General features: G+C 33.6%; 1 protein-coding gene across 1 annotated transcript; it reads right to left on the bottom strand.

Moving 5' to 3' along the window:
* Positions 1-307: 307 nt before the first annotated feature.
* On the bottom strand, positions 308-6,918 carry LOC105792270 (protein NETWORKED 1D). The gene is made up of 4 exons (XM_012620764.2): positions 6,661-6,918; positions 5,877-6,165; positions 2,237-5,559; positions 308-1,616 (listed from the first exon to the last, which is right to left on the bottom strand). Exons 2-4 carry the CDS (start codon positions 5,977-5,979, stop codon positions 486-488), a joined length of 4,557 nt encoding a protein of 1,518 aa, XP_012476218.1. The 5' UTR covers positions 5,980-6,165; positions 6,661-6,918; the 3' UTR covers positions 308-485.
* Positions 6,919-11,710: the final 4,792 nt, after the last annotated feature.

Genomic DNA, 11,710 nt, shown 5'->3' with positions numbered 1-11,710 from the left:
TTTGAAATTTTGATATTCTAGTCATTGTACAGTAACTTTGATGTTAATGTAATGACTTGGTTTAAACACAAATATTAAATTAAACTAAATTAAAAAACTAAACAAACAGTTTTGAAAAGTGACTAGAGATAAGAAACTGATTTTGCATTTTTAATTTGACTTAATGTCATGTCAACCACAGTTAAGTCATGACATTCCGTTAATGACAAGGCTAACGTGTAACTAAAATATTTGCTTTTCAAACATACAGGGACTGAAATGAACTTCTTGTTATAGTATAGGGACTTGTAGTAAACTTTAACAGAAATTGTAGACTATAAAAGTGCAATTTGTTTCTATTAGATGGTGCCTGAAATATACAGTAGAATCTATGAAGTATAGAACGAAGCCTCTGTAACAAAAGAAATATGTGAAACAACAAAACTAGAAAGGTATATATTTATGGACAATGCAATTAAATTCTCTCTACTGATATGAACCATTGCTCAATCTCCTTTAGTTGCGGGTTTAACACATGCACAAAAGGGTGCTTTCTTCTTCTTCTGCATGTTTCTTACCCCACTGTAAAGATAGTCCCGCAATATAACTCGTCTTTTCTGATCAGTGACTCGGGCTTGTCCTCTGTTTCCTTTTTCATCATCGAGCTGCAGTAAGAGAAACTGTAGTTTCTGTACCTCTAACTGCAACCGCCCGATCTTCTCAGACCCTCCTTGAGCTTGTTCTGACACTCTTTGTTTCCTAACACTACCACTCTCATCAGATTCTGATGCTGATTTCCCATCAGGGTATCGAGAACCATCTTCAACTTGCGTCACTAATTTGCGATTGGCATCAACAAGCTTCGTGATGGCTTCCTCAGCTTCTTCTAGCTGCTCTTTGACTGTACCATAATCAATTCCTTTCCCCTTTTTGCCTTTCTCGGTTATCTCGACCTTCTTCTTTAGATCCTGTACGGTTATTTGAAGGTTAGCCAACTTTTGTGCATCGGAATCGAGTCTTTGTAAAATATTCCTCTTGCTTCCTTGTCGGTTCAGTTCTTTAAAGCTCTTAGAACCCACTTTATCTACAATTAACTCCTTCACAAGTGATTCAGTAGGACTTTTGCCCTTGTGTCCCTTCCGAGCCTTGCCAACTTTCGAGTCAGCTCTAACATCATGTTTGTTGGTTTCCGATGACTCGAATGTCTCTTCTGTTTCTCTCCTGCTTAACCCATAGGATGTGGACTCGGATATCTGATCAAGCATTATGTCTTTTGTCATCATATCATTGTCCTCTTCAGATATTTCACTTTTTGGTCTCGGCATTCTGACATTGTTACCGAGACCATGGCTAAGTTCCCTCCCTCCTCGCCTAGCATCCATGTGCTTCTTTGTTCCGACGCTTTCTTGACATGAGCTTAGTTCTTCAATCTGTTTCATTGCAGCCTCTAGTTTGGAATTGAGATTCGAGTTTTCCAGCATTGCAACCTTTTCCATTTCCACCACCGCTTTTTCAATAGCTCTAATTCTCGTAGGGATACCCTGCAAGTCCGAAAAGCCATCCGGAACCAAGGCAATTTGATCTTCACTTGCTTGTTGACAGTTTTCAGCATGCAAGTCGGTCCTCAGATTCAAATCCTGGAAAACAAGACAATTATAAGTACGAGCATCACAGCTGATACCATCCAAGATCCATGGCACTATTAACACAAATGAATAATTTACAGACACGGAGGTTTCATTTATATTGCAAAACATCTTGGTAATACTATACGCAATATCTAGGCCTTGCAGAAGCAAAAAACAAAACCCGAAACAGCATATTCCATTAACACAGATCAAGAAAACAAGTACTTAAAAAGCACATGAAATTCACTGCACGGTAGTGACTAACAGGGCCCCAAAAATGTAACAGCAAAAGTGGTATCCAACATTAATTCAACATAAATACTAAATAGCTTTCTCATTGGAAACAAGAAGTTTTATAAAATCATACTAAGAATGCATACTGATGCGAACTTGGAGAACTAGAGACGTATATTTGCAGTCGAAAGTTGAATATAAAACCATGGAAAGCAGCAAGATCAATTGCTAGTTTAAATAAACCATCGGATGCTCATACAGGTCACAAGAATATGTAGTTGGATTAAAACTGAGGCTATTCAATCAAATAGCACGAAGAAGGCAATCTTGCTTTCGTTTATTAAAAGTTATAAAGTAGATTATGAAGTCATATGCAAACAGTCTGTAGTCATTACCTTTACTTGTTCATCACAATCTGTGGGAAGTTTAGGATGCAAGAGAGTTCGAGTCTCCAAAGATGTAACGCTGTCCAAAAGAGAAACAATAGTGGATTTATATGCTGACAACTGCGCTTCAATCCCTCCGTTCTCATGTTCCATGGTTCGAACACTTCTTTCCAGCGCTTCTAACTCCGCAGCTTTGGAAATACTTCTACTTTCAAGGATTTCACATTTCTTAATGACCTCGTGAACCTTCTGTTCGAAAAATACTTCACGGACAGCCGAAATCTGTAGCTCACCAAACAATGCAATGGCCTGAGTTTCCCAAAGTTCAACCTCTTTTTTCTTCTCAGTAACAAGATTTTCTGCATCTAGTTTCAGTTGCCTGAGCAGTGCAATAAGAACCGAATTCTCAATTACAAATTGTTGATTTTCATCTAGGGACTTCATAAGTGAATTTAGCATCTCGTGGAGTCGGCCAAATACACAGTCAATAACTGTTTGGTCTAGTTTGGTCTTATCATCATAGCCATAAATAGCATCAATCTCAAGAACTCTCAACATCTGATAAAGCCCCATCCTGAGTAAGCTAATTTGGTCACATACAGATTGTATCACTATTTGCTTTTCGGAATTTCCAAGCTCCAATTCTGAGATAAGTTTTTCTGATACTTTGGAAGCTTCCAAGAGTTTCCTACACTCGAGCAAAAGGGATAAATTTTTCTCTTCCAGGTCTTGTGCGCATTTCTGCAAGACGAAAATTTCTACCTGAGAATTCATGGCCTTGTGCAGTTCCTCTTCATATTCTTTCTTCCAGCGCTGAATTTCCTGTTGTAGAAAATGGATCTGAGATTCCAAAGCAGTTACTTGGGTTTCATTAAGACACACAACACTAGCATGTTCTTGCTTCTCTGCCTCAAGAGACTTTTGTAGCTCTTCTACTTCACGAACTGTTGATTCTCTCTCTTTCTCCAGACCTCCATATTTTTCTTCCAATCCCTGGTATCTTTTTTCTAAATCTTCCAGCCTTTTCTGGCTTACATCCAACTGAGAGATCAAACCTTCTCTCTCCGTTATCAGGCCAGACTTGTCGTTGCCAAGCAACAAGCATGAATTTTCTAAGCCTGTTAATTTTATCCTCAATTCTTCAAGTTCGGCATTAGAATCAAAAAGGGAATTCTCCATAAAGTTATTCTTCTCTGTAAGCTTATCCAGATTCTCAGTAGCAATCTGTAGCTCAGAAATGAGTGTGTCCTTCTCTACAACAAGGATGGATTTCTCTTCCGAAAGAGATTGATAAGATTCTTCCAATGTCTTTAGTTTCCCCCGAACACCTTCTAGCTCAATATTCAAATCCGAGAGGGAATTCTCCAAAAGGGCATTTTTCTCATTAAGTTCCTCCATGATTTTCAACTTCTCTAGGAGCTCCATCTTTTCATCACCGTCCTTTTTGCTGATATCTTTTAGCTTTGTGTTCTCTTCCTGCAAGTCCTTCACGGATGATGCAAAGTTTTCCGGACTTAAGCAAACTGATTCCAACTGCCCTGTCATATCCTTGTGTCTCTTGTTAAAGTCATTGAGTTCCTCTTTCAAACAGTAAATTTCTTGTTGAAGAGCATTCCTCTGATCCACTCTAAGTTCAACCTCAGCATCAAGTTTTGATATAGTCTCCCTTAAGCTTAAGATTTCATCTTGCAAATTCTTGATGGACATTGCGGAACTTAAATTGATTTCATTCAAGCCTTTATTCTCTTCCTTGACTCTCTGTAGTTCATCCTCCAAACCATGATTACGAGTTTCAATGTCCTGTAAAACTTGAGCCCTATTCTGAATCTCTGCGGCCATAGCTCTTAGTTCTTCCTGAGATTGAGAGTGCAGATGCTGGAGAGTTTGAAATGCTGTTTCGGCCTCCATAAATCTCAAGTGTTCCTCTTGTACGGAGGTCCAAAGTCTCCCCAACTCCTCCTGCTTCTCTGTTAGTTCTCTATTTTGATCCCCAATCGTTTGTGCCATAGACTCCAATTCAGCATGCAGACTCTGATTCGTTCTGTCCAACAGATCACACCTTTCTTCAGCACCTTTTAACTTCGCAGCCCCATCATCTATCTCATTGTTGAGCCTTTGAGTCTCCTCCTGGGCACAAGCAAGTTTCTTTTCCAGGCTGGAAATCGTCTCTAACCACTGCTGGTATCGAAGAGCAGCTGCTTCCTTATCTTTTGTCAGCTCAATAACTACTTGCTTCAAAGTTTCTAGTTCGCTTTCAGCTTTCTCAGCTCGTTCAGTCATCCTTGTGGCACTTTCTTCAGCATTCAATAATTTTTCTTCCAGATTGCTTATCATCTCCGAACACTGCTTATATTGAGCTAGAGCATCCTCCTTTTCAGCTTCTACACGAGCAAGGTCCTGCTTTAAGGCTTGAGCTTCGATTTCAGCTTTACTAACTCGTTCATTCAGTTCTGCTGCTTCCTTTTGAGCATGAGAAATACTGTTCTCAAGATCATTTATTTTCTCCAAGCACTGCTGGTATTGAACAAGATTAGCATCCCTTTCAGCCCCAAGTTTGGTGAGTGCATCCTTCAAAGTCTGAACTTCAGCTTCAGCTTTACTTGCTTGTTCACTATGGCCCCGGGAATCTTCTTGTGCACGAGAGACCTCGCTCTCAAGAGCAGACAATCTATCCAAACTCTGCTGGTACTCAAGTAAGCCAGCTTCTTTTTCAGCTTCTAACCTAGCAAGAGTCTTCTTCAAGGTTGCAATTTCCATCTCAGCTTTACTCGCTCGTTCTCGGAGATTGGAGCCCCCATTGTATCCTGGACTTTTCTCTTTCTTCTCTATATCATTAAAGCTGAGGTCTTCTCTTGCCCTTCCTTCTGCAAATTTGACGTGGTTTATAGCTTCTTCAGAACCAAACAAATCACTGAACTGTTTAAGACCCTTTCTGAAATTTGCTGAATCAGATTCTTCAGTGAACGCTCCATTTCTCTTGATAGCATGTGAAGAGAGTCCCACAGTGTCCTTCTGCAGCTCATCAGGCTCCAAAAATGCACGTACGGATGGTTGCATCTCAGGAGTAGAGGGATCAACTTCAGCAGCGGAACCTCCTGGTGTGTCATCTACAAATTGGTTCGGAAATGCTTCTGCCATGGTTTGATGCGCCTGACGAAGCACCCCAGTTGCATGATCATATCTTTCAGCCAAGGCACGGTATGCTCGATAAAACTCTTCTACCAACTTCATCAACTCCGGCCGCTTCTTGTAATACATCTCTGCTCGCCTAGCAAAGGAATCAGCATCTTCTTCAATGAGCTTGATCATTTGCTTGACTCTAGTATCCATATCTGTTCAAGCAGAAGACATCAGTAGTCAAAATACAGGCGCAAAAGATTGAAATTTTCAATACCGCAATCAGGCATATTATAAAAACCCGAGGAAAATACAGTCATTATCACCAAAAAAAGATGAATATACACTTTACATGGTGGTATAACATGGTATCACATAACTTATCAAGCTTCTAAACCATGGTTATATGCTCATTTTCAGTGATGTTAACTTCTTACAGTTCATCACATAATTGATTCTTGCAAAAATCAAATAGTTGTAACAATGGCAATAATATGGATCCATTTCGAATTGCATAGCAATGATCAAATACCTGTTAGATTCTCTTGGAGCCATCTAGAGTTTTTAGGGCTTATGTGACTGTTCCACCACCACGAGTACATGCCTTTCGAATTCGAACGCTTAACAGTCGCCATGGCTTCAGTCCTCGACACCACAGCTTCCCGATTCTGACCGCAGATAACAAAATCTTAATTATGAAAACAAGTCGCCACCGATCAACACGGAACCGGCTTTTTTATTGACTACAACAAACTAACTTTTGATGTTGAGAAATAATATGAAAATCTTCAAAAAATTTCTCACTGCTTGTGCCTTAATCCCTGATATCAACAAACAAAAAAATCCAAAGAATTGAATTCAGTTTTAACATGAAGGGAAAAAATACACCTTCGATCATATGATGAAGAACATGAAAAAAAAGATCACAAAATAACCTGATCAAGATAATCCAAAGGTCCTAAATATGTATACAAAAAAAATAAAATCAATACAACACATGATTAGAATTTAGAACAGGTGATTGAAAAAGGAAAGGTAGGAATCTGATCAATCAAAACAAAACAAAAAGGAAATTGCAGATTCACAGTCAACAGCATAGCACAAAAATCATCAACAAGAACCATATCAGCACAAAATTAGTCAAATTTTTATTCAAAGAAAACATAATTCAACAACTAAAATTACCTGAAAAAAGCACACCAAATTAATAGAAAAAAGAATAGAACTAAAGAAAATGATATGAAAAAAACCATTTACTTCAACAGACATGATAATTCGATCATGAATAATAATAATTATAAGCAAAAAAGGCTTACCATAAAATTAAAATAAAAAAAAACCGAAGTATGGTTCTGGTTTTTGATAATAAGCAAGCAGCTTTTATTGAGGAAAAAAAAGGGTTTTGCTGCTTCTTTTTTCTTGTGTCAACCCATTTCTGAATAATCTTTCTATGCTAGAACTCTCCTTTATTTATTTATTTTTTCTCTCTCAGATGTTTTTGGTTGCTTTAAGCATGCTGGATTTTCAGTGCTACTTTAGAAAGGCTATCAAAGAAGAAATGAAAACAAAAAATGACGGGCAAAGGACAAATACCAAGAAAACAGGAAACTGTATATGTGTGTATATTTCAATAGGTTAAAATGTGTTCCAAGTCCTTATACTTTTCATATATTTAAAATTAGTCCTACTTTTATTTTTAGGAATTTAGTCCTTAAACCTTTTGAAATATTAAAAATACCTATTTGATATCCATGTAGTAAAGAGAAACCGTTATAATGTATTTGAATTTAATAAAAAAATTAATCATGTTAGCAATTGAATTTAAAAATAGGAGGACTAAATTTCAATATTTTAACCTTTATAATATTAACTATAGAAATAAAAATGGAAAATAGAATTTTATTTCTTGCAGTTTATAAAATTAAAATTTTAATCAGAATTTAATTCTCGTATTTTATAAAAATAGTTGTTTAAATTGATGCGTTTAACAAAAATTTAACTGATTTTTTATTTTATAAAATACAAGAGATCAAATTTTGATAAATTAAAATAGAAAATTCACTTTTCAAATTAAAAGATGAAATTCAAAATTCTACCTTTTGGGTATTTATTCGTAATTAATATTCACTTTGAATAGAAAGAAGGAAATATATTAATGACATATAGATATAACGTAATTAATATTAATATATAGTTTTCAAATTTACTAGAATTGATGGATTAGATACATTCGGATAAACTATTAAAATAGTTATTTTATTTTTTCATCTTACATTTTAATAATTTATGTTTGAAATGTTACGTTTAGTCACTTACGTTAACGTATTGTAACATTTTAGTTATTGAGCGCTTAATTTCCGTTAACGGTATAATGGTAAACTTACGTGACACATTAAATTATCATTTCAAACAAAAATTTTAGGTTAAATTATTCAGTTAGTCCCTATATTTTTCATTTTGAGCAATTAAAATTTTTTCTTTTTAAAGAGTTTTTACTTAAATCTTAAATCATACGCTTAAGCTCCTAACGTAAATTTCATATTTTTTAATGGGATAATATAATTTTCGGCTCTTCAACTTTGCATTTAGGTCCATTTTATATCTTTATCTTTAAATTTGGCAACTAGATCCATTTTGGTCCCAAATTTAGATTCTGTCAAGATTTGATAATGTTATCAATGTTATTGGAACCGGTTAACTTGAAAACTATATATTGATATAGCGGTCCAAATAAAAAGGTTGAACCGGTTAACTTGAAAACTGCTTGAAATTGGTAAAAAAAAATTGGGACAAAAATTGACAATTGAACTGGTTGAATCGGTTTAATAATTTTTTTAAAAATTTATGAAATTTTAATTATTTAATTAATTATTATTGTTCCAGTAGTCAAACTAGTTAAATCAGGAACTTATGATATATCCTGCTCAACCACTAGTCCAGTTATTAAAACATTAAATGTGACATTTTGAAATTATACCACACCATCACCTGAAAAATTATACATATATATATTATTTTTCAAGTTATGATGTGGAATAATCTTAACGTGCGACATCATCAAACTTTTTTATATTTCAAGTTTAGGGACTAAAATAAGTCTACTTGTCAAGTTCAAGTGCCAAAAGTGAAAAATATAAGAACCAAAATAAATTTAATTATAAAGTTCAGGGCTAAATATTATATTATTCCTTTTAAATTAACGACAACGTGGATTTTGTACTGTTAGGTTAAGGTTTCAAAAATGTTTTCTTGTTCCTCGTGTTTCTCTTTGTTTGACTTTATAATAATTTTTAATTAAATTTATTTTTTTATAAAGAAATTTTATTTTGATTCATAGACTGTGTTCCCGTAGCAGTCAAATTCTTTGATTTCATCGTTTCCCATTTCTGATATATTAAATATATATATATATATATATATTGTTAGTATATGTATTTATACAATATTTGGAATTCAGTCCTTAGATTTTTTTAATTTGAAATTTATCGTGTTTATTTTTTAACAATTAAATGTCATAGTATATGACGCTGAAAGAAAAAATTTATTAAATGCCAAAGGTCAAAGCGTGTGTTTAATTACTTGTAGTCACTAGATATTTATATATGTTTACACTGCTAAAATTTAGTTAGATTTTTCCTAAATATTATCACTAAATAAATCAAAATTTAAAATCAAATTTAAACTATAGATTAAATTCAAACTAATTACAGAGTTTTAACAATATAAAAAATCATCCAGTTTTTATTCAGCCACTTTTTTTCAAATCTTCAACCCTTCAATCTTTATCTAGCCATCTTTAAATCTTCAATCTTTCAATCAAGCCCTCCTCTTTACTTTTTGTTCCAATTTAGCCCATCTTTGTAAGAGTTTGAATTCAACACACCAACTTCATTCCTGATAAGAAAAACTCAAATTAAATAGCATTTTATTTGATAATTAGCCAAAAACAAATATATCAAAAATAAGAATTTATCTTGCTATCATTATATGAGAACAATCTAATCTAAATTTTAATTTGACAAATCTTAACAGAAAATACTTAAGATTGTAATGACCGAACTGAAAAATTTAAATTAAAAAATGTAGGAAAACTTAAATTTTAACTTTTCAAATATAAGGAGTAAATCTTAAAAAAAAAATCAAAAAATGAGATGGCAGTTTTCATATAAATTTGTCAATTGAGTCTTAACTCGATTAGTATATGTATTGTTGTCAATACAGGAGGATGTGGGTTCAAGTGCGTTGAAATGCATTATCCTTCTATTTATGGACTGGAGAGAGACTATAATTAGTTCTAGACATTATGTCATAAAAAACAGATATAATTAATGTAATAGCCCATTTTGCCCGGCCCACTCAAATCAGACCCAATTAATGACCCCAAAACCCAAATTGCACTCGGGGCACATTACAAACCCTAACCCACTGAGCCCAAATATTACAGCCCAAAATTGTTTCCAGAAACCCTAGCCCTTTTGCCCAGCGCCGCAACAGCAACCTCATCCACGTCGCCCCACATTGCCTCACCCACGTTCAACAGCCTCGGACAACGCCCGTTTTCCATGTACCTGCGACAAGTTAAACCACGAACAGCATCAGAGAACAGAAAGAGGGAGAAAAAAAAGGTTTTTTGTGTGTAAAGATTCAGCTATAAAAGTCGATTAAGGCATCTGTAATAGGGGTTAGCAAAATATTGTATTACAGAAAGTTAAAGAAAATAAGGAAGAGAGAATAAAAAAAAAACAAAAGTTTGAAGGTTCGGTGTGCCCGCGACCCTATCCGACCTGGGGGTTCGCACGTTTCTTTAAAATGGGTCATTTGCGCAATTGGTCCCTCTGCTTATGGGTTGCTTTCATTGCAGTTTATTTTTTATATTTACAATTTTAACCATCTGTTTTATGTTTGTTTTACTTTGGTCCTTATTGAAACGCAGCGTTTAGGGAGAATGGATTAATTTCCCTTTTGGTCCCCATCTGTTGTGTGTGTGTTCAATGGGGCTCGCGCATTTATGTTTATTTTAAATTTGCCTTTAAATTTCTATTTGGATTACAAATTAGTCCTTCTGTTTTTTTACACTATTATTATTATTATTATTATTATTATTATTATTATTATTATTATTATTATTATTATTATAGCCATATATTTATACGCATATACACTATACCATATAAATGCATATATATTTTATAATACGTATTCATTTTCTATATATTATATATATACATATGTATTTTACACATATATATATACATGTTTTCGTAGTTTATTTATAAATTATACTTATACATTTTATATATTTTGTAAATATATATATGCTGTCTTAAAATACACATACTTTTATATACTTCTAAATATCATAATTTTTGTAATCGTATTTATAAATATACGTACTTACATATATTTTTGTTTCATAATTTTAAAATATATATACCTACATATATTCCTCTTATTTTATGTACATACACATACATATGTATATTAAAATTTTCATATATTTCATGGTTTTTGGTTTCATAAAATGTCTATTTTCTTATACCCATTTAATTACAAAAGTTTTAATTTAACTCGTTTTTTTACTGTTTTTTACATTAGTTGACTTGTTTTTATTTTATGTTGCTTTATTTTATTTTATTTTATCTTCCATTGGATTGTGCTCGTGCTATTCTCTTTAGCATTTTAAAATATGTTTGTATTTGTTTTTTAAAAAATGTTTCGTTTTTTTATTGAAGCATGAAAATCATTTTATTTCTTAAATTTTTAAATATTTGGCATTCACGTTTTTCGAGAAGGATCGTGTCCTAACTTACTGGGCTTCGATTCTTTCGATGAATTTAGAAAGCCGAGTATTTATTTTGTAATAAAATAACAGTGATTCAAATAAAAGCTTATTCTCGAGAATTCAAAAATGTTGGGTTCTAATTCACTGGACATGACATTTTGTCATCTCGAAATAAGAATTTTTAAAAAAGCAAATAAATAAAGGCAATGTTCGGTATTTGGAATTTTGAGAAATTGTGCCCTAACTTACTGGGTTTCGATTTTCTTCATTTTACCTAAATAACCGAATATTCTTCTTAGGTTTAAATGCACGAGTTTTAAAAATCAAAAGACAAACTTAATTTTGAAGATTAAAAAATGTTGCGCCCTAACTTACTGGGTGTGACGTTTAAATTCTTTGAAATAAAAACGTCTTATTTTTAATTTATTCAAGATAAAAAGTTTTCTTTTAAAATGTTTTCAAATTTTCGACACCAAACATTAAACGATCAATTCGGTACCGATTTTTGGGCGTTGCGAGGGTGCTAACCCTTCCTCGTGCATAAGTGACTCCCGAACCTATTTTCTCGAATTTCGTAGACCAAA

The sequence above is a fragment of the Gossypium raimondii genome, chromosome 8, assembly GCF_025698545.1.
Source record: "Gossypium raimondii isolate GPD5lz chromosome 8, ASM2569854v1, whole genome shotgun sequence".
Lineage (NCBI taxonomy): Eukaryota > Viridiplantae > Streptophyta > Magnoliopsida > Malvales > Malvaceae > Gossypium > Gossypium raimondii.
This window is presented reverse-complemented; position numbering and strand designations above follow the sequence as displayed.

Coding starts and splice junctions, on each gene's coding strand:
- LOC105792270 (XM_012620764.2), bottom strand. CDS start 5,979: ATGGCGACTGTTAAGCGTTCGAATTCGAAAGGCATGTACTCGTGGTGG. Junction 5,560..5,876: donor GCTCCAAGAGAATCTAACAG/GTATTTGATCAT, acceptor CTGCTTGAACAG/ATATGGATACTAGAGTCAAG. Junction 1,617..2,236: donor ATTGTGATGAACAAGTAAAG/GTAATGACTACA, acceptor CTTGTTTTCCAG/GATTTGAATCTGAGGACCGA.